The sequence below is a fragment of the Hyla sarda genome, chromosome 2, assembly GCF_029499605.1.
Source record: "Hyla sarda isolate aHylSar1 chromosome 2, aHylSar1.hap1, whole genome shotgun sequence".
In the NCBI taxonomy this organism is placed as follows: Eukaryota; Metazoa; Chordata; class Amphibia; order Anura; family Hylidae; genus Hyla; species Hyla sarda.
This window is the reverse complement of record NC_079190.1, coordinates 442,765,845-442,793,680: the sequence shown is the minus strand read 5'-3', so window position 1 is coordinate 442,793,680 and position 27,836 is coordinate 442,765,845. Positions and strand designations below refer to the sequence as shown.

At 45.8% G+C, this 27,836-nt stretch overlaps 2 protein-coding genes across 6 annotated transcripts in view; both read right to left on the bottom strand.

Moving 5' to 3' along the window:
• TMEM45A (transmembrane protein 45A) overlaps positions 1 to 18,831 on the bottom strand; it is a 51,532-nt gene extending 32,701 nt beyond the window's left edge. The window contains exon 1 of one of the 2 annotated variants that reach the window (XM_056559296.1): positions 18,663 to 18,831. In XM_056559296.1, the coding sequence (XP_056415271.1) occupies positions 18,663 to 18,706 (44 nt within the window). In that variant the 5' untranslated portion in view covers positions 18,707 to 18,831. Of the gene's footprint in view, positions 1 to 14,436; positions 14,556 to 18,662 lie in introns of those variants that run through there. The other variant, XM_056559297.1, reaches the window with a different exon arrangement.
• A 1,461-nt stretch (positions 18,832 to 20,292) lies between these two features.
• LNP1 (leukemia NUP98 fusion partner 1) overlaps positions 20,293 to 27,836 on the bottom strand; it is a 77,870-nt gene continuing 70,326 nt past the window's right edge. For all 4 annotated transcript variants that reach the window (XR_008889066.1, XR_008889064.1, XR_008889065.1 and 1 more), the window contains one exon: positions 20,293 to 20,555. Coding sequence is in view for 1 of the 4 variants with exons in the window: in XM_056559298.1 (XP_056415273.1) it covers positions 20,448 to 20,555 (108 nt within the window). In the remaining 3 variants the exon portion in view is untranslated. The remainder of the gene's footprint in view (positions 20,556 to 27,836) is intronic.

Genomic DNA, 27,836 nt, shown 5'->3' with positions numbered 1-27,836 from the left:
AATACACCGGGTTATAGATACACCGGGATAATACAACGGGTTATAGATATACCAGGATAATACACCGGGATAATACAGCGGGATAATACCCCGGGTTATAGATACACCGTGATAATACAACGGGTTATAGATACACCGGGATAATACACCGGGTTATAGATATACCAGGATAATACACCGGGATAATACAGCGGGATAATACCCCGGGTTATAGATACACCGTGATAATACAACGGGTTATAGACACACCGGGATAATACACCGGGATAATACACCGGGTTATAGATACACCGGGATAATACACCGGGATAATACACCGGGTTATAGATACACCGGGATAATACACCGGGATAATACACCGGGTTATAGATACACCGGGATAATACAACGGGTTATAGATACACCGGGATAATACACCGGGTTATAGACACACCGGGATAATACACCGGGATAATACACCGGGTTATAGATACACCGGGATAATACAACGGGTTATAGATATACCAGGATAATACACAGGGATAATACACCGGGATAATACCCCGGGTTATAGATACACCGGGATAATACACCGGGTTATAGATATACCAGGATAATACACCGGGTTATAGATATACCAGGATAATACAGCGGGTTATAGATATACCAGGATAATACACCGGGTTATAGATATACCAGGATAATACACCGGGTTATAGATACACCGGGATAATACAACGGGTTATAGATACACCTGGATAATACACCGGGTTATAGATATACCAGGATAATACACCGGGTTATAGATATACCAGGATAATACAGCGGGTTATAGATATACCAGGATAATACAGCGGGATAATACACCGGGTTATAGATACACCGGGATAATACAACGGGTTATAGATACACCAGGATAATACACCGGGTTATAGATATACCAGGATAATACAGCGGGTTATATATATACCAGGATAATACACCGGGTTATAGATATACCAGGATAATACACCGGGTTATAGATATACCAGGATAATACAGCGGGATAATACCCCGGGTTATAGATACACCGGGATAATACACCGGGATAATACACCGGGTTATAGATACACCGGGATAATACAACGGGATAATACACCGGGTTATAGATACACCGGGATAATACACCGGGATAATACACCGGGTTATAGACACACCGGGATAATACAACGGGTTATAGATACACCTGGATAATACACCGGGTTATAGATATACCAGGATAATACACCGGGTTATAGATATACCAGGATAATACAGCGGGTTATAGATATACCAGGATAATACACCGGGTTATAGATATACCAGGATAATACACCGGGTTATAGATATACCAGGATAATACACCGGGTTATAGATATACCAGGATAATACAGCGGGTTATAGATATACCAGGATAATACAGCGGGTTATAGATATACCAGGATAATACACCGGGATATAGATATACCAGGATAATACAGCGGGATAATACCCCGGGTTATAGATACACCGGGATAATACACCGGGATAATACACCGGGTTATAGATACACCGGGATAATACACCGGGATAATACACCGGGTTATAGATACACCGGGATAATACAACGGGTTAAAGATATACTAGGATAATACACCGGGATAATACAGCGGGATAATACCCCGGGTTATAGATACACCGTGATAATACAACGGGTTATAGATACACCGGGATAATACACCGGGTTATAGATATACCAGGATAATACACCGGGATAATACAGCGGGATAATACCCCGGGTTATAGATACACCGTGATAATACAACGGGTTATAGACACACCGGGATAATACACCGGGATAATACACCGGGTTATAGATACACCGGGATAATACACCGGGATAATACACCGGGTTATAGATACACCGGGATAATACAACGGGTTATAGATACACCGGGATAATACACCGGGTTATAGACACACCGGGATAATACACCGGGATAATACACCGGGTTATAGATACACCGGGATAATACAACAGGTTATAGATATACCAGGATAATACACAGGGATAATACACCGGGATAATACCCCGGGTTATAGATACACCGGGATAATACACCGGGTTATAGATATACCAGGATAATACACCGGGTTATAGATATACCAGGATAATACAGCGGGTTATAGATATACCAGGATAATACACCGGGTTATAGATATACCAGGATAATACACCGGGTTATAGATACACCGGGATAATACAACGGGTTATAGATACACCTGGATAATACACCGGGTTATAGATATACCAGGATAATACACCGGGTTATAGATATACCAGGATAATACAGCGGGTTATAGATATACCAGGATAATACAGCGGGATAATACACCGGGTTATAGATACACCGGGATAATACAACGGGTTATAGATACACCAGGATAATACACCGGGTTATAGATATACCAGGATAATACAGCGGGTTATATATATACCAGGATAATACACCGGGTTATAGATATACCAGGATAATACACCGGGTTATAGATATACCAGGATAATACAGCGGGATAATACCCCGGGTTATAGATACACCGGGATAATACACCGGGATAATACACCGGGTTATAGATACACCGGGATAATACAACGGGATAATACACCGGGTTATAGATACACCGGGATAATACACCGGGATAATACACCGGGTTATAGACACACCGGGATAATACAACGGGTTATAGATACACCTGGATAATACACCGGGTTATAGATATACCAGGATAATACACCGGGTTATAGATATACCAGGATAATACAGCGGGTTATAGATATACCAGGATAATACACCGGGTTATAGATATACCAGGATAATACACCGGGTTATAGATATACCAGGATAATACACCGGGTTATAGATATACCAGGATAATACAGCGGGTTATAGATATACCAGGATAATACAGCGGGTTATAGATATACCAGGATAATACACCGGGTTATAGATATACCAGGATAATACAGCGGGATAATACCCCGGGTTATAGATACACCGGGATAATACACCGGGATAATACACCGGGTTATAGATACACCGGGATAATACAACGGGATAATACACCGGGTTATAGATACACCGGGATAATACACCGGGATAATACACCGGGATAATACACCGGGTTATAGACACACCGGGATAATACAACGGGTTATAGATACACCTGGATAATACACCGGGTTATAGATATACCAGGATAATACACCGGGTTATAGATATACCAGGATAATACAGCGGGTTATAGATATACCAGGATAATACAGCGGGTTATAGATATACCAGGATAATACACCGGGTTATAGATATACCAGGATAATACAGCGGGATAATACCCCGGGTTATAGATACACCGGGATAATACACCGGGATAATACACCGGGTTATAGATACACCGGGATAATACAACGGGATAATACACCGGGTTATAGATACACCGGGATAATACACCGGGATAATACACCGGGTTATAGACACACCGGGATAATACAACGGGTTATAGATACACCTGGATAATACACCGGGTTATAGATATACCAGGATAATACAGCGGGTTATAGATATACCAGGATAATACAGCAGGTTATAGATATACCAGGATAATACACCGGGTTATAGATATACCAGGATAATACAGCGGGATAATACCCCGGGTTATAGATACACCGGGATAATACTCCGGGATAATACACCGGGTTATAGATACACCGGGATAATACAACGGGATAATACACCGGGTTATAGATACACCGGGATAATACACCGGGATAATACACCGGGATAATACACCGGGTTATAGACACACCGGGATAATACAACGGGTTATAGATACACCTGGATAATACACCGGGTTATAGATATACCAGGATAATACAGCGGGTTATAGATATACCAGGATAATACAGCAGGTTATAGATATACCAGGATAATACACCAGGTTATAGATATACCAGGATAATACAGCGGGATAATACCCCGGGTTATAGATACACCGGGATAATACTCCGGGATAATACACCGGGTTATAGATACACCGGGATAATACAACGGGATAATACACCGGGTTATAGATACACCGGGATAATACACCGGGATAATACACCGGGATAATACACCGGGTTATAGACACACCGGGATAATACAACGGGTTATAGATACACCGGGATAATACACCGGGTTATAGATATACCAGGATAATACACCGGGTTATAGATATACCAGGATAATACAGCGGGTTATAGATATACCAGGATAATACAGCGGGTTATAGATATACCAGGATAATACACCGGGTTATAGATATACCAGGATAATACAGCGGGATAATAACCCGGGTTATAGATACACCGGGATAATACACCGGGTTATAGATACACCGGGATAATACAACGGGATAATACACCGGGTTATAGATACACCGGGATAATACACCGGGATAATACACCGGGTTATAGACACACCGGGATAATACAACGGGTTATAGATACACCGGGATAATACACCGGGTTATAGATACACCGGGATAATACAACGGGTTATAGATACACCGGGATAATACACCGGGATAATACACCGGGATATAGATACACCGGGATAATACAACGGGTTATAGATACACCGGGATAATACACCGGGTTATAGATATACCAGGATAATACACGGGGTTATAGATATACCAGGATAATACAGCGGGTTATAGATATACCAGGATAATACACCGGGTTTGTTACGCCTAGCGCTCCGGGTCCCCGCTCCTCCCCGGAGCGCTCACGGCGTCTTTCTCCCTGCAGCGCCCCGGTCAGTCCCGCTGACCGGGAGCGCTGCACTGTCATGGCCGTCGGGGATGCGATTCGCACAGCGGGACGCGCCCGCTCGCGAATCGCATCCCAGGTCACTTACCCGTCCCGGTCCCCTGCTGTCTTGTGCTGGCGCGCGCGGCTCCGCTCTCTAGGGCGCGCGCGCGCGCCAGCTCTCTGAGACTTAAAGGGCCAGTGCACCAATGATTGGTGCCTGGCCCAATTAGCTTAATTGGCTTCCATCTGCTCCCTGGCTATATCTGATCTCCTCCCTTGCACTCCCTTGCCGGATCTTGTTGCCTTGTGCCAGTGAAAGCGTTTAGTGTGTCCAAAGCCTGTGTACCTGAACTTCTGCTATCCATCCTGACTACGAACCTTGCCGCCTGCCCCCGACCTTCTGCTACGTCTGACCTTGCCTCTGCCTAGTCCTTCTGTCCCACGCCTTCTCAGCAGTCAGCGAGGTTGAGCCGTTGCTAGTGGATACGACCTGGTTGCTACTGCCGCAGCAAGACCATCCCGCTTTGCGGCGGGCTCTGGCGAAAACCAGTAGCCTCTTAGAACCGGTCCACTAGCACGGTCCACGCCAATCCCTCGCTGACACAGCGGATCCACAACCCGTAAGCCGAATCGTGACAGTAGATCCGGCCATGGATCCCGCTGAGGTGCCGCTGCCAAGTCTCGCTGACCTTCCCACGGTGGTCGCTCAGCAATCGCAGCAGATTGCCCAGCAAGGACAGCAGCTGTCGCAGTTGACCGCCATGTTACAGCAACTTCTGCCTCTGCTACAGCAGCAACCATCTCCTCCGCCAGCTCCTGCACCTCCTCCGCAGCGAGTGGCCGCTCCTAGCCTCCGCTTGTCCCTGCCGGACAAATTTGATGGGGACTCTAAACTCTGCCGTGGATTTTTGTCTCAGTGTTCCCTGCATATGGAGATGTTGTCGGACTTGTTTCCTACAGAACGGTCTAAGGTGGCGTTTGTAGTAAGCCTTCTTTCAGGAAAGGCCTTGTCTTGGGCCACACCGCTCTGGGACCGCAATGATCCTGCCACAGCCTCAGTCCAGTCCTTTTTCGCTGAAGTCCGGAGTGTCTTCGAGGAGCCAGCCCGAGCTTCTTCTGCCGAGACTGCCCTGTTGAACCTGGTCCAGGGTAATTCTTCAGTGGGCGAGTACGCCATCCAATTTCGTACTCTTGCTTCCGAGTTATCATGGAATAACGAGGCTCTCTGCGCGACCTTTAAAAAAGGCCTATCCAGTCGCATCAAGGATGTGCTGGCCGCACGAGAGATTCCTGCCAACCTGCAAGAACTCATCCATTTGGCTACCCGCATTGACATGCGTTTTTCAGAGCGACACCAAGAGCTCCGCCAGGAAAAAGACTTAGATCTCTGGGCACCTCTCCCACAGTATCCGTTGCAATCTACGCCTGGGCCTCCCGCCGAGGAGGCCATGCAAGTGGATAGGTCTCGCCTGACCCAGGAAGAGAGGAATCGCCGTAGGGAAGAAAATCTCTGTCTTTACTGTGCCAGTACCGAGCATTTCTTGGTGGATTGCCCTATCCGTCCTCCACGTCTGGGAAACGCACGCACGCACCCAGCTCACGTGGGTGTGGCGTCTCTTGGTTCCAAGTCTGCTTCTCCACGTCTCACGGTGCCCGTGCGGATTTCTCCTTCAGCCAACTCCTCCCTCTCAGCCGTGGCCTGCTTGGACTCTGGTGCCTCTGGTAATTTTATTTTGGAGTCGTTTGTGAATAAATTCAGCATCCCGGTGACCCGTCTCGTCAAGCCGCTCTACATTTCCGCGGTCAATGGAGTCAGACTGGATTGCACCGTGCGTTACCGCACAGAACCCCTCCTGATGTGTATTGGACCCCACCACGAAAGGATTGAGCTCTTCGTTCTCCCCAACTGTACCTCTGAGGTCCTCCTCGGTCTGCCATGGCTCCGGCTTCATTCTCCCACCCTTGCTTGGACCACCGGGGAGATCAAGAACTGGGACTCTGCCTGCCTTAGGAAGTGCCTCTCCCCCCCTCCCAGTCCCGTCAGGCAAGCCTCTGTGCCTCCTCATGGCTCCCGTCCTTGTGTCACCCTGCCCCGTGCCAAGCTTCACCCTCTGCCCTCCCTCCCCATTCCAACTCCTGCTGTACTGCCTGCCGTTGAGGAAACCCTCCATTCTTTCCCGGAGTCCTCATCCCAGGGGAGGCAGTTACCGGACAAAAAAAAGGGGAGACCTAAGGGGGGGGGGGGGTACTGTTACGCCTAGCGCTCCGGGTCCCCGCTCCTCCCCGGAGCGCTCACGGCGTCTTTCTCCCTGCAGCGCCCCGGTCAGTCCCGCTGACCGGGAGCGCTGCACTGTCATGGCCGTCGGGAATGCGATTCGCACAGCGGGACGCGCCCGCTCGCGAATCGCATCCCAGGTCACTTACCCGTCCCGGTCCCCTGCTGTCTTGTGCTGGCGCGCGCGGCTCCGCTCTCTAGGGCGCGCGCGCGCCAGCTCTCTGAGACTTAAAGGGCCAGTGCACCAATGATTGGTGCCTGGCCCAATTAGCTTAATTGGCTTCCATCTGCTCCCTGGCTATATCTGATCTCCTCCCTTGCACTCCCTTGCCGGATCTTGTTGCCTTGTGCCAGTGAAAGCGTTTAGTGTGTCCAAAGCCTGTGTACCTGAACTTCTGCTATCCATCTTGACTACGAACCTTGCCGCCTGCCCCCGACCTTCTGCTACGTCTGACCTTGCCTCTGCCTAGTCCTTCTGTCCCACGCCTTCTCAGCAGTCAGCGAGGTTGAGCCGTTGCTAGTGGATACGACCTGGTTGCTACTGCCGCAGCAAGACCATCCCGCTTTGCGGCGGGCTCTGGCGAAAACCAGTAGCCTCTTAGAACCGGTCCACTAGCACGGTCCACGCCAATCCCTCGCTGACACAGCGGATCCACAACCCGTAAGCCGAATCGTGACAGGGTTATAGATATACCAGGATAATACAGCGGGATAATACCCCGGGTTATAGATATACCAGGATAATACACAGGGATAATACACCGGGATAATACACCGGGTTATAGATATACCAGGATAATACACCGGGTTATAGATATACCAGGATAATACAGCGGGATAATACCCCGGGTTCTAGATATACCAGGATAATACACCTGGATAATACACCGGGATAATACACCGAGTTATAGATATACCAGAATAATACACCGGGTTATAGATATACCAGAATAATACACCGGGTTATAGATATACCAGAATAATACACCGGGTTATAGATATACCAGGATAATACAGCGGGATAATACCCCGGGTTATAGATATACCAGGATAATACACCTGGATAATACACCGGGAAAATACACCGGGTTATAGATATACCAGGATAATACACCGGGTTATAGATACACTGGGATAATACACCTGGATAATACACCGGGAAAATACACCGGGTTATAGATATACCAGGATAATACACCGGGATAATACACCGGGTTATAGATATACCAGGATAATACACCGGGATAATACACCGGGTTATAGATACACTGGGATAATACACCTGGATAATACACCGGGGATAATACACCGGGTTACAGTGCAGGTGAAATAATTCCCAGAACTGTGTAAAATTCAAACTCCCCGAGTGCAGGAGATTGCACCTGTGTAGTGTAACCATGGTGACCGTACAGATAAGAATATACCACTGTATGTGCAGGGAGGGGAAAGGAGGTACAGCTGTTAGGTATATGTATATGTGTGATTGTGTGTATGCAGCAGAGTTGAGTGTGTGTATGTAGAAGAGCCATGTGTGTGTATGCAGCAGAGTAGAGTGTGTTATGTGTGTATGTAGCAGAGTTGAGTGTGTGTATGTAGCAGGTTGAGTGTGTGAGTGTGTATATAGCAGAGCTGAGTGTAACGTAAATGTGTGTATGTAGCAGAGCTGAGTGTGTGAGTGTGCATGTAGCAGAGCTGAGTGTGTAAGTGTATGTAGCAGAGCTGAGTGTGTGAATGTGTGTATGTAGCAGAGTAGAGTGTGTGAGTGTGTGTATGTATGTATGTAGCAGAGCTGAGTGTGTGATCAAGTGTAGTGTGAGTTGTAGTGTGTGCGTGGTCATGCTTACACATAATCACACATTCAGCTCTGCTGCATACCCATGTTGCACACTAATTTCTGCTACCAGGGTGCCTCCAGCTTTTGCTAAACTGCAACTCCCAGCATGCCAAGTTTTGCAACACTTGGAGGCATTCTGGTTGGTGAACACTGATATAGAGGTAAGGGGACAGATTGTTCAGCAAAATTACATATTTATTAAACCCAGACATTCTGGGGGAGATTCTGAAAAACTGCTGTAATTTCTGTTCCAGCGATATTATTCACACCATTTTTTCACATTTTCAAAGGTCTCTTTTGCTGCTCTGAAAATATGTGAAAAATCATTTTTGCGCCACTTTTTTTTTTTTTTTGCAACAAAATATTTTTTTTCACACTGCTATCGAAAAAGAGACCCAGCTGGTCTCGAAACGCATCTAGCCTTTATACCCATAGCAATCTATAGGTATTTGCAGCATTCTATAACCCCCCTGATGCGCACGGCGCACAAACCATACTATAGACACAAGCCGATCTTCCTGGTGCGCACAGCGCACAAAACTTCAGATCCCTACACCGGCAAGCAGATCTCCTGGTGCGCATAGCACATGAAGATAATGAACACCACACCGACAAGTAGACATCCTGATGCGCACAGCGCATAGAACTTCGCATCACCACACCGACAAGCAGACCTCTCCCTCCCCTGGCTCACCGGCGCTGACGACTCGCCATCCCAAGGAACGACTAGGCGTCTGGTTCGAAAGCCGCTGTGGGTAAGTAGTGAGAGCACTGTGGGATCCCGCCAGGACAGGTAAGCCAATACTGTCCTGGAATTCCAAACTTTGTTCATTACATAAGACTTTTTGAATCTATCTAAGCTATACGGAACTTTACCCACTGGATTACAAATTGTGCAATATTGCATTCGAAATCGCTGCCTATCCTTTGGATTGCATAATATGGACTTTCTTAAAGGGGTATTCCAGGCCAAAACTTTTTTTATATATCAACTGGCTCCGGAAAGTTAAACAGATTTGTAAATTTCTTCTATTAAAAAATCTTAATCCTTCCAATAGTTATTAGCTTCTGAAGTTGAGTTGCTGTTTTCTGTCTAACTGCTTTCTGATGACTCACGTCCCGGGAGCTGTGCAGTTCCTATGGGGATATTCTCCCATCATGCACAGCTCCCGGAACGTGACATCATCATTGAGCAGTTAGACAGAAAACTTCAGAAGCTAATAACTATTGGAAGGATTAAGATTTTTTTAATAGAAGTAATTTACAAATCTGTTTAACTTTCCGGAGCCAGTTGATATATTAAAAAAAAAAGTTTTTGCCTGGAATACCCCTTTAACTTATCTGCATAATTATTTTTACAATAATTTTTATATATTATTTTATTAATTTTACATTTGTTTGTATCTATTGACACTGCTGCAAGGGCCCTGCAGGCAGTTGCCATAGACAATTACGTCAATAAATATATGTATGTTTTAATATAATACATATTGTTTCTACTTCAGTACCAAGTGTGTATACACACAATTCTTTATATACGCTCTCTCACCATTTTTTCAGAGCATACAAAAGACCAGATTTGAGGAAAGTGTTTCTCTTCTCACTTAAAATATTTTTTTTTTTGTTGCAGCCATAATGTTTATTTTATTTATTTTTTGCCAAAATTACCGAGTTTGGTGTCAAAATTGGCAATTTTTGTGCCAAAATTGTCGATTTTTGCGCCAAGTTTTACATCCAAGAAAATTCTGGTGGAAACATCTCCCGAAATATTCCATGGTTACTAGTGCCCAGACAAGCGATAACTGTACAAATAAAACACTTCTGAGCTTAAATGTGAGTGCAGGTGCAGTGACAAAGAATTTTTTTTTTTTTAATATATTTTTTTAATAACATTTTTCAATAATAATTATTTATTTTTTAAATAATTACTTGCATAACACCTTTTCCCCCCAAAAAGAATAAAAAAATCCAAAACAATAAAACTACAACCATTTTTGATGTAAACTGGACTCTCACCCCTTTGAAAATATCATGTAAAGCAGACAATATTTTTACAAAACTGACGTGAACAGTGTAACCCGCGGCACAAAGCTCTTTGAAAATGTGGTCGATACTTTTTGCAACAAAATAGTTTTTTTTTTTTGGCGCAAAATTCTTTGAGAATCTTCCCCTCTGTGTACTTTATAAAGATTTATGATTTTACTATTGTGCAGAGTTTTGTTCGGCGCACACTGCTGCTCCGGCACTTCTACCTATGTGAGCAGTGTACAGCGGGAAAATGCCACAGCTCTGTGAAGTGTGCGGTAGAGAAGGAGTGTACGGTAGAGCGAGGGGGGCGTTTCTATATTTGCACAAAATTTATCAAAGGACATGCACAACTTTAGTAAATCTTGAGCAAGAGTGTAAATCAGACAAGCAGTGTAAAGGGGTAGATCTGTGTCTACAATAGACACCTAATGATACATGTCCCCCAATGTATGTGTGTGTGTGTATGTGTATGTGTGTATGTGTGTGTGTATGTGTGTATGTATATGTGTGTGTGTATGTGTGTATGTGTGTGTGTATGTGGGTGTTTATGTATATATATGTGTATGTTCCAGCATCACGTCCAAACAGCTAAAGATATTAACAAGAAACTTGGCACTCATGTTACTTATATGTCAACAACAAACATAGGATAGGTGATTTAACCCTTACTCACCCCCATTTGCCAGGGGCGGGGTTTGTGTTTAAAGTCCCATACAAGTCTATGGGAAATATATGTTACTGCATAACTTCCAAACGGCTTGAGATATTTCGATAATACTTGGTCACATGTTACTTACATGTCCACTTAAAATATAGGATAGTTAATTTAACCCTTAACTACCCCCATTTGTAAGGGTGTTTTTTTTTGTTTAAAGTCACATGCAAATCAATGGGAAATGTATGTTCCCACATAACTTCCATACGGCTGGAGATATTTTAATACCTGGTCACATATTACGGGTTGGAATATGAGGGCGGGATGGGAGGACGGGATGGGAGGTCGGGATGGGAGGTCGGGATAGGAGGTCGGGATGGGAGGTCGGGATATGGGGTTGGGATATGAAGTCAAAAGCTTCCTCTGTTGATTTTTCTCCACAACAAGGATTAGGAAGGAAAAAACGGGCAACACCGGGTACTCAGCTAGTGTGTGTGTGTGTATGTATATATATATATATATATATATATATATATATATATATATATATATATATATAATATAAAAATGTGTGTGTATGTTCCAGCATTACGTTTAAACGGCTGAAGATATTAACATGAAACTTGGCACACATGTTACTTATATGTCAGCAACAAACATAGGATAGGTAATTTAACCCTTACCCACCCCCATTTGTCACGGGCGGACGGTTTTTGTTTATAGTCCCATACAAGTCTATGGGAAATATATGTTACTGCATAACTTCCAAACGGCTGGAGATATTTCGATAATACTTGGTCGCATGGTACTTATATGTCCACTTAAAATATAGGATAGTTAATTTAACCCTTAACTACCCCCATTTGTGAAGGTCGGGGTTTTTGTTTAAAGTCCCAAGCAAATCTATGGGAAATGTATGTTCCCACATAACTTCCGTACGGCTGGAGATATTTCAATAATACCTGGTACACATATTACTTATAAGTCAAATAAAAATATATCATAGTTAAATTAACCCCTAACCTACACCCTTATATAAAAGATGGGTTTTTGTTTCAAGTTCCATGCAGTTATATGGGACTTCCTGTACCTTACTTCACAAGCTCCTCTCTGCATCTCCTGGTGAATGTGTCAGTCCAGCTTGCAAGCCACACCCCCATCTCACAAAGACATGCCCACTGTTTAAGCCCCACCCCTTTTATTATCTACCCTTTTTGTGAATTGGTCTGGCTTGCAAATCCCGCCCAGTCCCACAAAGCCACACCCCCTTCTATTTTCAACTTACAATATCTTCATTACAAATCAGTCCCACCTGTGGACAGGATATGAGGATGGGACATAAGGACGCAATATGAGGACAGCATATGAGGATGGGATATGAGGACGGGATAGGAGGACGGGATAGGAGGACGAGATAGGAGGACGAGATAGGAGGACGGGATATGAGGTCAGGATATGGAGACGGGATATGGAGACGGGATAGGAGGACGGGATAGGAGGACGGGATAGGAGGACGGGATATGAGGACGGGATATGAGGACAGGATATAGGGACGGGATATGGCGACGGGATATGGCGACGAGATATGAGGTCAGGATATGAGGACAGGATATGAGGTCGGGATATGAGGACGGGATATGAGGACGGGATATGAGGTTGAGATAAGAGGACAAGATAGAGGTCGGGATAGGAGGTCAGGATAGGAGGACGGGATATGAGGACAGGATATAGGGACGGGATATGGCAACGAGATATGGGGTTGGGCTATGAACACAGGATACGAGGTCGGGATACGAGGACGGGATACGAGGACGGCATACGAGGACAGGATAGGAGGACGGGATAGGAGGTCGGGATAGGAGGACGGGATAGGAGGTCGGGATAGGAGGTCATGATATGAGAACAATATATGAGGACGGGATATGAAGTCAAAAGCTTCCTCCTTTGTTGATTTTCCAAGGATAAGGAAGGAAAAAACGGGCAATGCCGGGTACTCAGCTAGTTGTAATATAAATGTTTGTTTTCTAAACATTCCTTTCTCTGATAAACAGAAGAAACAGTGTTGTTTCTGTACGTGGATGCTTCCTGTAGACTAGAGTTCCCCAAAATGTGGCTCTGTAGTGGTTAAAAACTACTACTCCCATCATGCCAGGCTAGTTTTGGAACAAACTAGAGAGTCAGAGATTATGGAGCACTGTTGTAGATACATAGTAGACAGATACATGGATACATAATAGATACTTGGATACATAGCAGATACATGGATACATAGTAGATCAGTGTTTCCCAACCAGGGTGCCTCCAGCTGTTGCAAAACTACAACTCCCAGCATCTCCAGACAGCCTTCGGCTGTCTGGCCATGCTGGGGGTTGTAGTTTTGCAACAGCTGGAGACACCCTGGTTGGGAAACACTGTAGTAGATACATAGTAGACAGATACTTGAATAAATAGCAGATACTTGGATACAAAGTAGATACATTGTTACTTTGGTTACAGTAGTTGTAGAAAGTTTGCATAGTCAGCAGTGTACACATCACAGAGAGGTGGCTACCGGCATGATGTACGTGACTGAGCTCACAGCCAGCACTGACTACACAGTATATACCCATAAATCTGTATACAGGGACTACACCATACACAACTATACCTCTATACTTAATTATATAAGAACTTTACTTTTACTACTTTATAGTAAAACTATGGATCAATATCACTCATGTAAGGCAACAGGAGGTTAATGCACAAGAGTGTACATAGTATAGGAGCTTAGATACACTGTTAGCTACACCCTTAGTGTGCTGGTAAACTTAACTCACCAACTTCTGGAGCAGTGTCAGCGCCCTCCACTCCTACAATGCTGATTCCTATGGCACAGCGCGTTATACAGAGGAGTTCATTGCCTCTAACTGTACAGTACAGTAAATCAACATGATTGCCAATTGTGATTGGTGGGGAGCTGATGGGGCGGGGACACAGCTGGACCCTCTGATAGGTTGTCCCAGATGTCCTTCATATTGGCTGCATATTCCACGTGTACGGTGTGCTCCCCCTAGTGGCAGGTATTAGGTACCGCAGTCTTAAAGTATGACTAAAGCTGAGAGGCTACACTGGAAAAAGTGATGTGTGTATCGGAAGGAGTCCAGCTGATTCACATTACATAGGTAGGAAGGATGGATGGATATAGATAGATATAGATAGATTGGAGGGATGGATATGAGATAAATAGATGTAGATTAATATATGAATATATATACAGTATATATATATATATATATATATATATATATATATATATATACCATGTTTCTCCGAAAATAAGACCGGGTCTTATATTAATTTTAGTCACCAAAAACACACTAGGGCTTATTTTCAGGGTAGGGCTTATTTATTTACATGTTATGGGCGCAGCTCTGCCCCCCCAACATCCCCCCCCCCCGCGCCGGTTTATCAGCCAAGCGCTGCTCCCCACATCGGGGGACTAATCATATGCCACCCGGGAGCGTTGCTTCTCTCTCCCCCCCTGCCAAATAATTATCAGCCGCTGCGCTGTACTTTGTATTCCTGTGCCTGGGCTGCAAATATTAAAAAAATAAACTTTAACTTACCTTCGTCCTCAGTTACCGCGTTGCTAAGGATCCGGCCTCATGGTCCCTCCGCTGTTCTTGCTGCGGTCCTAGGGATGGGAACGTCACAGAGCCTTCAGCCTATCACCGGCCGCAGCGATGTCCCACCTTGGCCGATGATAGGCTGAGCCGACTCCTTACATGACAATGCACTATCATCGACAGAGGCGGGACATCGCTGCGGCCTGTGATAGGCTGAAGGCTCTGTGACGTTCCCATCCCTAGGACCGCAGCAAGAACAGCGGCGGGACCATGAGGCCGGATCCTTAGCAACGCGGTAACGGAGGACGAAGGTAAGCTAAAGTTTGTTTTTTAATATCTGCAGCCCGGGCATTGCCTAGGTCAGTGGTCTTCAACCTGCGGACCTCCAGATGTTGCAAAACTACAACTCCCAGCATGCCCGGACAGCCGTTGGCTGTCCGGGCATGCTGGGAGTTGCAGTTTTGCAACATCTGGAGGTCCGCAGGTTGAATACCACTGCCCTAGGTCTTATTTTCAGGGTAGGGCTTATATTGCAGCCCACCCCGATAATACAGCTAGGGCTTATTTTTAGGTTAGGGTGTATTTTCGGGGAATCTATATGTATTAGATAGAAACAAAAGGAAAACCACTCCCTTCAAGATAATTCAGTCCAATATAAGTTGCATGCAGAACCAGACCTGGGTAAGGGGTCCATGTATAAGCAGCAAGTAGAGATAAATCCGCAGCACACAAGTATCCATGAAGACGTGGAAATGTATTCCATCAAAACATGAATGTCATACAGCAACGTTTCAACCAGCTCTCCTGGCCTTTCTGAAGATCAAGGCTTGAGAAAAACCAGAAGAGCTGGTTGAAACATTGCTGTATGACATTCACGTTTTGATGGAATACATTTTCACGTCTTCACAGATATTTGGGTGCTGCGGATTTATCTCTACTTGCTAGATAGGAAGATAGATAGATAAGATTCATGAAAAAAATAGATAAATAGATATAGATCAGATAAGATGAGACATATTGATTGATAGATATTAGATAGATATGAGATAGATAGATATGAAAGATGGATATGACATAAATAGATGAATAGATTAGATTCATGAAAAACTAGATAAATATATATATAGATCAGATATGAGATAGATATGAGATAGATAGATACTCCAAGACAGTGATAAGCAGCATAACCCAAAGGTATAGAAGTACGGTGGGTGCCGTCAGTACAGTCCCGGTCATGGTCTGTCTTGTTAGATACAGGAAAAGCAGTTCCGCAGCACTCCAAATTTGTTCCAAATGGTGGTTTATTATCCCATAGCAGCAAGGGATACAACATTTCACCGGTCTCACAAAAGCCGGTGTGAGATTGGTGAAACGTTGCATCACTTGCTGCTATGGGATAATAAACCACCGTTTTGAACAAATTTGGAGTGCTGCGGAACTGCTTTTCCTGTATCTAGATAGATAGATATATAGATAGATAGATAGACAGACAGATAGACAGATAGATACATATTGTTGTAGGAATCCAGACTTGTAATAATACAGGCTCAGTGCGGTCTGCCAGGATAGCGAATTCGCCATAGTTGAAGAAGCACAAACAACATATTGTGATCCAACAACACAGTTTCTCCCATTAGCTTCAGGAAGAATCCCCCTTGCTAGTGAAGGTTATGTTTATTTATACCTAACAAAGGGGAGGGTTTACAAAGCCACTCCCACATACAGTACATAGCCACTCCCACATACAGTACATAGCCACGCCCATACATACAGTACATAGCCACGCCCATACATACAGTCAGCATTAGGTTACAAGGTAATGATTCAGCCTACAGAAGATATGACCCCTCCACGGGCCATCAATAACCACCACATCTCCACCTATGGTGACAAGTCGACAACACATGAATCTACACCATATCGCACAATATGAAGGCAATGTGACAACTTAATATTTCCACAACAGTATGAGATAGATATGAGATATAGATGATTAGACAATAGATTAGATAGATTAGATTAATTAGAAAGATAGCTAAATGGATAGATATAGATTAAATAGATATGTAAATCAAGACTATTTGCAGGGCTATATACCCCCAGGTAGTGTTGAGCGGCATAGGCCATATTCGAATTCGCGAATATTCGCGAATATATGGACGAATATTCGTCATATATTCGCGAATATTCGCATATTCGTTATATTCTCGTTTTATTTTCGCATATGCAAACATTCGCGTATGCGAAAATTAACATATGTGAATATTAGCATATACAAAATTAGTATACGCGAAAATTCGTATATGTGAAAATATGCATATGCTAATTTTCGCATATGCGAATTTTCGCACGCCAGTCTCACACAGTAGTATTAGAGCCTTCTTTACACCACACAGGCTGGAAGCAGAGAGGGGGGATCATTGTGATGTGAACTGTGAAAAAAAAATAAAAAAAAAGCGAATATTCGTAATTACGAATATATAGCGCTATATTCGCGAAATTCGCGAATTCGCGAATATGCGATATTCGCGAATAATATTCGAATTGCGAATATTCGTGAGCAACACTACCCCCAGGTTGTTTCTTGCTACTTGCTTTAATAAACTATAAGACTATATATGGAATGTATTACAGACTGGCATTTACATGTGCAATTCAACTATAATTCACTCCAGTTTTCTGTCAGATGTTGGGAGGCCAGAATACCCTTCCAGGCATCTTATACTGTATGTGCACCACACAGAGCGGCATCCTTGGCTCCCACAGCGCCACAAGGCCAGCTTGTGTATTTTGGCTAAAATATCTATATATATATATAACTAATACCTTATGTTTATCATGTTTTCTATGTTTTTTTCTTTTTAATAATGTGGTCTGGGCTTGTGATGCTGGGGGAGCCCTGGGCACAAGCGCTCTGTGTGGTTCACATATACGATACTGGACAGCCTGCTGGTCATTGTATGGGCGTCACTTATAGGCTTTAAGCCAGCATGGTGCACTATATATGCTATTATATGACTGGCACCCTCTGTATACCTTATCTGTGTGTAAGTACAATACTAAGCTGCTACCCTATCGTGAATAGCAGGTGTTGTTAGTAGCTGTTCAGCATTTTATACTTGTGCAACCTCCCCTATATAGCATTATGGCTGATCTACATCATGGTGGGAATAGGTTTTATACCTGCCCTTGTTTTTCTGTAATTTTAATTTGGGTCCCATGGTCAAAGACAGCTGTAAAATAAAAAGACTTGCCCTACAGCACTTCTAGGTGTGAGTCCTGTGCATGAAAATGGGACAATGGTAATAGAATAGAAATGTATTATACAGTATTAAAACTTGGTATCACAGGCTCAAAGGCTGAAAAATAAATATATATATATATATATATATATATATATATATATGATAGAAATACATTATTTATTATACACTTACCACTGGAATTGTTTTTCTGTGTCTTCCAACTGGTATCCTTCCATCTAAGGTGATGACAAGGGTTTTACCAATTGGGCCCAGGACAATGGGCTGTCTACGTGGAACATCATCTTTTATTGTTCATGTATATTTGCATAGTTCAAAGAAGAAGAAAATCAAACTGCAAACCCATTTGGTGCTGATGCCCCCACACACGTGCAGCATACATTAGATGAGAGAATGACTGTATGAACAGTCCGCCCCTTTTCTCCCTTTTTTATAATCTTGTGGCGGCTATGCAGAAGGGCATCTATCCAACCTCTTGGACCCCATATATTTCTCATAATATAATATGGTATAATATGGTATAAGTATGAAGTATCTGCATAAAATAATGTACACTCCATAGTAACCTAAACCTTAACTCACATAATAGCACCAGGCCTATTCTAGGTCTCTAAGTTCTTTATTGCACTATAAAGATGTATATGTAATGGGAAATGGTAATGGCCACACTATACCATCCAACCGGTTTGGGTCTGGGCCACTCCAGACAGCATTTACTAAGTGGCCTTTGGTTGATATCCTTTAACTTTCTCCTATAAGTGAGGGCTAGCTGCAGGAGCTACCAGGTCATCTTGGATTGATCATGGTGTGGGTGGCTCCTGAGACGGCAGGCCAAGAGACACCAGTGTGAAGCACAGAGGTCGGGCAGAGACAAGTCCTTGTACAGGCAGAGGTCTAAGGCAGGCAGTGGACTGGTGTAATAAGGTGCAGGCAGACAGGTTGGGATAGCCAGCACAGGTTTGTAGTCATCAGGGTGGGCTACACACTAGAGAAGCCACGTTGCACAAAGGAACAGGAAGAGTCAGAGTTAGAACGGCAGGTAGAAGTTAAACATTATAAGAAACAATGGGGGAGATTTATCAAAACCTGTGCAGAGGAAAAGTTGCCCAGTTGCCCATAGCAACCAATCAACTCGCTGCTTTCATTTTGTAGAGGCCTTGTTAAAAATGAAAGAAGAAATCTGATTGGTTGCCATGGGCAACTGGGTAACTTTTCCTCTGCACAGGTTTTGATAAATCTCCCCCAATATTTTTAACCAGGACTATTTGAAAATTTGTGCTTAAATGTAGATACATTGGGGAATAATTGCCATGGTGGACCTTCCCTCTAAGGCTGCTTTCACACTATAAAAATTCATCCGTAATGAACGTCCGTCATAAAAATCTTGAAAATTGGCCGTTAGAAGATCCCATTATAGTCTATGGGATTTTTCTGATAGCCGTTTTAACCCGTTATCGCCCATTATTAATAACGGCCGTTATTTTGTGACTGGCAATAGTAACGGGTGAAATAGTGCATGCGCTATTTCTTCCGTTCATTCGCCTGTCACAAAATAAAAGTTGTTATTAATAACAGGCGATAACGGGTTAAAACGGCTATCAGAAAAATCCCATAGACTATAATGGGATCTTCTAACGGCCGATTTTCAAGATTTTTATGACGGACGTTCATTACGGATGAATTTCTACAGTGTGAAAGCAGCCTTAGATCTCACTTGATGGTATTTGTTTCTATTCACTGAACAGTTTATATTTGACTTTATATTACAAATAAACACCCCAGTCTATACAGTATTTACCAAATACCTAACTTTATTTACAATGCAGCTGTACAATAAAAACTAAAGCAAAAATAAGATTCTATCATAAAAAAAGATCAACGTGCTGTACATCTGTCAGGTTTTCAGCCATTTCAGGTTCTTTGCACCTGTAGGAAAAAGGAGATTTACAACTTTGCTCTTCATGGAACTTTCATCCGAGCAGAAGATAAGAAAAAAGACTTGGATGTGATGACCTGCACCCGACACGTGGGGCACGTCTGCTTCTTGCACAGCCATTTTTCTATACACTGTAGAGGGAAACAGAATGATGTTAACCTCAATGTAAAATCTGTAGCAGAGACACCTACCATATGCCGTTTAGAATCCTAATATTTTGAGAAAGGCCTCTGGGTTATCTCAAATATGTAGGGGAGAAAGAAGACAGACAGATGCGGCGCTAATAGTGCCGGTTATCCTTGGATAACGGATGGTAGGTAGATAAGTAAAGAGCCTGCTCACCTTTTAATGTTGCGCCAATGTCAGGGGCAACGCTGATTGTAAGCCTTAAGCAGGTATCTTTTCCGTGGGTGCGCTGGGAGCAGCTGGCCGTCGGTCCCCTAAGAGACGGTGGGTACGATACTGTAGCGGGTGTGGGAGGTAGAAATCCCGGCAAGGGTCTCCTAAACCTTCCCGTGGGTCACAACTTCGGCGCTGCAGCGATACACCGGCAGGGTTAAATTAGCAATCGTAGATAGTGCAGAGGATAGTGATAACTTTTTATTGTATAATCATAAAAAGAATCAGTGGCAGATGGACAACGCGTTTCGGAGGGGCTCCCTCCTTCGTCAGGTCCGCATGCGGACCTGACGAAGGAGGGAGCCCCTCCGAAACGCGTTGTCCATCTGCCACTGATTCTTATTTGACAACGCATGCGGACCTGACGAAGGAGGGAGCCCCTCCGAAACGCGTTGTCCATCTGCCACTGATTCTTTTTTGACAACGCATGCGGACCTGACGAAGGAGGGAGCCCCTCCGAAACGCGTTGTCCATCTGCCACTGATTCTTTTTATGATTATACAATCTACGATTGCTAATTTAACCCTGCCGGTGTAGCGCTGCAGCGCCAAATTTGTGACCCATGGGAAGGTTTTGGAGACTCTTGCCGGGATTCCTACCTCCCACACCCGCTACAGTATCTGGGTTATCTCAGGCTCTGGGAATAGCATGTTAATATGTATGGTATGGTAATAATCTAATGACTGTGTATTGTCCAGCAGGTTTGTACCAAATCCTGGGGGATTCTCACCCTGCCCTGGTGGGTCGATAATGGTATGAGGCTGTTTTTCAGGAGTTGGCCTCTCATTTTCAGTGAAGGGTAATGTTAATGTATGCAAAGATATTGTTACGCCGAGCGCTCCGGGTTCCCGCTCCTCCCCGGAGCGCTCGCTACACTCTCGCTCCCGCAGCTCCCCGGTCAGATCCACTGACCGGGTGCGCTGCGATACCGCCTCCAGCCGGGATGCGATTCGCGATGCGGGTGGCGCCCGCTCGCGATGCGCACCCCGGCTCCCGTACCTGACTCGCTCTCCGTCGGTCCTGTCCCGGCATGCGCGGCCCCGCTCCCTAGGGCGCGCGCGCGCCGGGTCTCTGCGATTTAAAGGGCCACTGCGCCGCTGATTGGCGCAGTGGTTCTAATCAGTGTGTTCACCTGTGCACTCCCTATGTATACCTCACTTCCCCTGCACTCCCTCGCCGGATCTTGTTGCCATTGTGCCAGTGAAAGCGTTCCCTTGTTTGTTCCTAGCCTGTGTTCCAGACCTCCTGCCGTTGCCCCTGACTACGATCCTTGCTGCCTGCCCCGACCTTCTGCTACGTCTGACCTTGCTTCTGTCTACTCCCTTGTACCGCGCCTATCTTCAGCAGTCAGAGAGGTTGAGCCGTTGCTAGTGGATACGACCTGGTCACTACCGCCGCAGCAAGACCATCCCGCTTTGCGGCGGGCTCTGGTGAAAACCAGTAGTGACTTAGAACCGGTCCACTAGCACGGTCCACGCCAATCCCTCTCTGGCACAGAGGATCCACCTCCTGCCAGCCGGCATCGTGACAGTAGATCCGGCCATGGATCCCGCTGAAGTCCCTCTGCCAGTTGTCGCCGACCTCACCACGGTGGTCGCCCAGCAGTCACAACAGATAGCGCAACAAGGCCACCAGCTGTCTCAACTGACCGTGATGCTACAGCAGCTACTACCACAGCTTCAGCAATCATCTCCTCCGCCAGCTCCTGCACCTCCTCCGCAGCGAGTGGCCGCTTCAGGCCTACGACTATCCTTGCCGGATAAATTTGATGGGGACTCTAAATTTTGCCGTGGCTTTCTTTCTCAATGTTCCCTGCACTTGGAGATGATGTCGGACCAGTTTCCTACTGAAAGGTCTAAGGTGGCTTTCGTAGTCAGCCTTCTGTCTGGAAAAGCTCTTTCATGGGCCACACCGCTCTGGGACCGCAATGACCCCGTCACTGCCTCTGTACACTCCTTCTTCTCAGAAATTCGAAGTGTCTTTGAGGAACCTGCCCGAGCCTCTTCTGCTGAGACTGCCCTGCTGAACCTGGTCCAGGGTAATTCTTCCGTTGGCGAGTACGCCGTGCAATTCCGTACTCTTGCTTCAGAACTTTCCTGGAATAATGAGGCCCTCTGCGCGACCTTTAAAAAAGGCCTATCCAGCAACATTAAAGATGTTCTGGCCGCACGAGAAATTCCTGCTAACCTACATGAACTCATTCATCTAGCCACTCGCATTGACATGCGTTTTTCCGAAAGGCGTCAGGAGCTCCGCCAGGATATGGACTTTGTTCGCACGAGGCGTTTTTTCTCCCCGGCTCCTCTCTCCTCTGGTCCTCTGCAATCCGTTCCTGTGCCTTCCGCCGTGGAGGCTATGCAAGTTGACCGGTCTCGCCTGACACCTCAAGAGAGGACACGACGCCGCATGGAGAATCTCTGCCTGTACTGTGCTGGTACCGAACACTTCCTGAAGGATTGTCCTATCCGTCCTCCCCGCCTGGAAAGACGTACGCTGACTCCGCACAAAGGTGAAACAGTCCTTGATGTCAACTCTGCTTCTCCACGTCTTACTGTGCCTGTGCGGATATCTGCCTCTACCTTCTCCTTCTCCACTAAGGCCTTCTTGGACTCCGGATCTGCAGGAAACTTTATTTTGGCCTCTCTCATCAACAGGTTCAACATCCCAGTGACCAGTCTCGCCAGACCTCTCTACATCAATTGCGTTAACAATGAAAGATTGGACTGTGCCGTGCGTTACCGCACGGAACCCCTCCTAATGTGCATCGGACCTCACCACGAAAAAATTGAGTTTTTGGTCCTCTCCAATTGCACTTCCGAAATTCTCCTTGGACTACCCTGGCTTCAACACCATTCCCCAACCCTGGATTGGTCCACAGGGGAGATCAAGAGTTGGGGTCCCTCTTGTTTCAAGGACTGCCTTAAACCGGTTACCAGTACTCCTTGCCGTGACCCTGTGGTTCCCCCTGTAACCGGTCTCCCTAAGGTCTATATGGACTTTGCGGATGTTTTTTGCAAAAAACAAGCTGAGACTCTACCTCCTCACAGGCCTTATGACTGTCCTATTGACCTCCTCCCGGGTACTACTCCACCCCGGGGCAGAATTTATCCTCTCTCTGCCCCAGAGACTCTTGCTATGTCTGAGTACATCCAGGAAAATTTAAAAAAGGGCTTTATCCGCAAATCCTCCTCTCCTGCCGGAGCCGGATTTTTCTTTGTGTCCAAAAAAGATGGCTCCCTACGTCCTTGCATTGACTACCGCGGTCTTAATAAAATCACGGTAAAGAACCGCTACCCTCTACCTCTCATCTCTGAACTCTTTGATCGCCTCCAAGGTGCCCACATCTTTACCAAACTGGACTTAAGAGGTGCTTATAATCTCATCCGCATCAGAGAGGGGGATGAATGGAAAACGGCATTTAACACTAGAGATGGACACTTTGAGTATCTGGTCATGCCCTTTGGCCTGTGCAACGCCCCTGCCGTCTTCCAAGACTTTGTTAATCAAATTTTTCGTGATCTCTTATATTCCTGTGTTGTTGTGTATCTGGACGATATCCTGATTTTTTCTGCCAACCTAGAAGAACACCGCCAGCATGTCCGCATGGTTCTTCAGAGACTTCGTGACAATCAACTTTATGCCAAAATGGAGAAATGTCTGTTTGAATGTCAATCTCTTCCTTTCCTAGGATACTTGGTCTCTGGCCAGGGACTACAAATGGATCCAGACAAACTCTCTGCCGTCTTAGATTGGCCACGCCCCTCCGGACTCCGTGCTATCCAACGTTTTTTGGGGTTCGCCAATTATTACAGACAATTTATTCCACATTTTTCCACCATTGTGGCTCCTATCGTGGCTTTAACCAAAAAGAATGCCAATCCTAAGTCATGGCCTCCTCAAGCGGAAGACGCCTTTAAACAGCTCAAGTCTGCCTTTTCTTCAGCTCCTGTGCTCTCCAGACCTGACCCATCTAAACCCTTCCTATTGGAGGTTGATGCCTCCTCAGTAGGAGCTGGAGCGGTCCTTCTACAAAAAAATTCTTCCGGGCATGCTGTTACTTGTGGTTTTTTTTCTAAGACCTTCTCTCCGGCGGAGAGGAACTACTCCATCGGGGATCGAGAGCTACTAGCCATTAAATTAGCACTTGAGGAATGGAGGCATCTGCTGGAGGGATCAAGATTTCCAGTTATTATTTACACCGATCACAAGAACCTCTCCTATCTCCAGTCTGCCCAACGGCTGAATCCTCGCCAGGCCAGGTGGTCTCTGTTCTTTGCCCGATTTAATTTTGAAATTCACTTTCGGCCTGCCGATAAGAACATTAGGGCCGATGCTCTCTCTCGTTCCTCGGATGCCTCGGAAGTAGAGCTCTCTCCGCAACACATCATTCCTCCTGACTGCCTGATCTCCACTTCTCCAGCCTCCATCAGGCAAACTCCTCCAGGGAAGACCTTCGTCTCCCCACGCCAACGCCTCGGAATCCTCAAATGGGGTCACTCCTCCCATCTCGCAGGTCATGCGGGCATCAAGAAATCCGTGCAAACTCATCTCTCATTTCTATTGGTGGCCGACTCTGGAGACGGATGTTGTGGATTTTGTGCGAGCCTGCACTGTCTGTGCCCGGGATAAGACTCCTCGCCAGAAGCCCGCTGGTCTTCTTCATCCTCTGCCTGTTCCCGAACAGCCTTGGTCTCTGATTGGTATGGACTTTATTACAGACTTACCCTCATCCCGTGGCAACACTGTTGTTTGGGTGGTCGTTGATCGATTCTCCAAGATGGCACATTTCATCCCTCTTCCTGGTCTTCCTTCTGCGCCTCAGTTGGCAAAACAATTTTTTATACACATTTTTCGTCTTCACGGGTTGCCCACGCAGATCGTCTCGGATAGAGGCGTCCAATTCGTGTCTAAATTCTGGAGGGCTCTCTGTAAACAACTCAAGATTAAATTAAACTTTTCTTCTGCTTATCATCCTCAATCCAATGGGCAAGTAGAAAGAATTAACCAGGTCCTGGGTGATTATTTACGGCATTTTGTTTCCTCCCGCCAGGATGACTGGGCAGATCTTCTACCATGGGCCGAATTCTCGTATAACTTCAGAGTTTCTGAATCTTCTTCCAAATCCCCATTTTTCGTGGTGTACGGCCGTCACCCTCTTCCCCCCCTCCCTACTCCCTTGCCCTCTGGTGTACCCGCTGTGGATGAAATATCTCGTGATCTTTCCACCATATGGAAAGAGACCCAAAATTCTCTCTTACAGGCTTCATCACGCATGAAGAAGTTTGCTGATAAGAAAAGAAGAGCTCCCCCCATTTTTTCTCCCGGAGACAAGGTATGGCTCTCCGCTAAATATGTCCGCTTCCGTGTTCCCAGCTACAAATTGGGACCACGCTATCTTGGTCCTTTCAAAATTTTGTGCCAGATTAATCCTGTCTCTTATAAACTTCTTCTCCCTCCTTCTCTTCGTATTCCTAATGCCTTTCACGTTTCTCTTCTTAAACCACTCATCATCAACCGTTTCTCTCCTAAACTTATCTCTCCCACTCCTGTCTCTGGTTCTTCAGACATCTTTCCTGTAAAGGAGATACTGGCCTCCAAAAAGGTCAGAGGAAAAACCTTCTTTTTGGTTGACTGGGAGGGCTGTGGTCCTGAAGAGAGATGCTGGGAACCTGAGGACAATATCCTAGATAAAAATCTGGTCCTCAGGTTCTCAGGCTCCAAGAAGAGGGGGAGACCCAAGGGGGGGGGTACTGTTACGCCGAGCGCTCCGGGTTCCCGCTCCTCCCCGGAGCGCTCGCTACACTCTCGCTCCCGCAGCGCCCCGGTCAGATCCACTGACCGGGTGCGCTGCGATACCGCCTCCAGCCGGGATGCGATTCGCGATGCGGGTGGCGCCCGCTCGCGATGCGCACCCTGGCTCCCGTACCTGACTCGCTCTCCGTCGGTCCTGTCCCGGCGCGCGCGGCCCCGCTCCCTAGGGCGCGCGCGCGCCGGGTCTCTGCGATTTAAAGGGCCACTGCGCCGCTGATTGGCGCAGTGGTTCTAATCAGTGTGTTCACCTGTGCACTCCCTATGTATACCTCACTTCCCCTGCACTCCCTCGCCGGATCTTGTTGCCATTGTGCCAGTGAAAGCGTTCCCTTGTTTGTTCCTAGCCTGTGTTCCAGACCTCCTGCCGTTGCCCCTGACTACGATTCTTGCTGCCTGCCCCGACCTTCTGCTACGTCCGACCTTGCTTCTGTCTACTCCCTTGTACCGCGCCTATCTTCAGCAGTCAGAGAGGTTGAGCCGTTGCTAGTGGATACGACCTGGTCACTACCGCCGCAGCAAGACCATCCCGCTTTGCGGCGGGCTCTGGTGAAAACCAGTAGTGACTTAGAACCGGTCCACTAGCACGGTCCACGCCAATCCCTCTCTGGCACAAAGGATCCACCTCCTGCCAGCCGGCATCGTGACAGATATTTTGGACAATTGTATATTTCCACCTTTATGGGAACAGTTTAGGTTCAGCCCTTTCACTGTGCCCCAGAGCACAAAGCAAGATCCATAAATACATGTTTTAATGAGTTTATTGTGAAAAAAAATGGATTTGTTTGTAAAAAATCCTGACTACAACCCCACTGAACACCTCTGGCATGACTAGGAATGTCACTTGGGAGCCAGCATTCACAAATGTTCTGGGCACATGGGCACAAATTCCTACAGGAAAGTGTAAGGAGGGGGAGCTCCATATTAAAGCGAATGTGTCGTCAGATGTTTTTTTCAAATTTTCCATTTTACTATCTATGTTTTAAAATACTCCTGAAACCCTGCAGTTTACATTTTGGCCACTAGGCCTAAAACTAAGCTGAAATTTCCTGTTCTCACAGACAGGATAATAGATAAAAGAGGTACAGATTAGCTGTTAGTCACAGATCACCCCCCCCCCCCCCTCTTGTGGAATGACCTCTGAAAATGTCCATAGGTCCTGCTGTAAAGCATCTCTCTAAAGGCTGTTAAAAACTGATCCGACA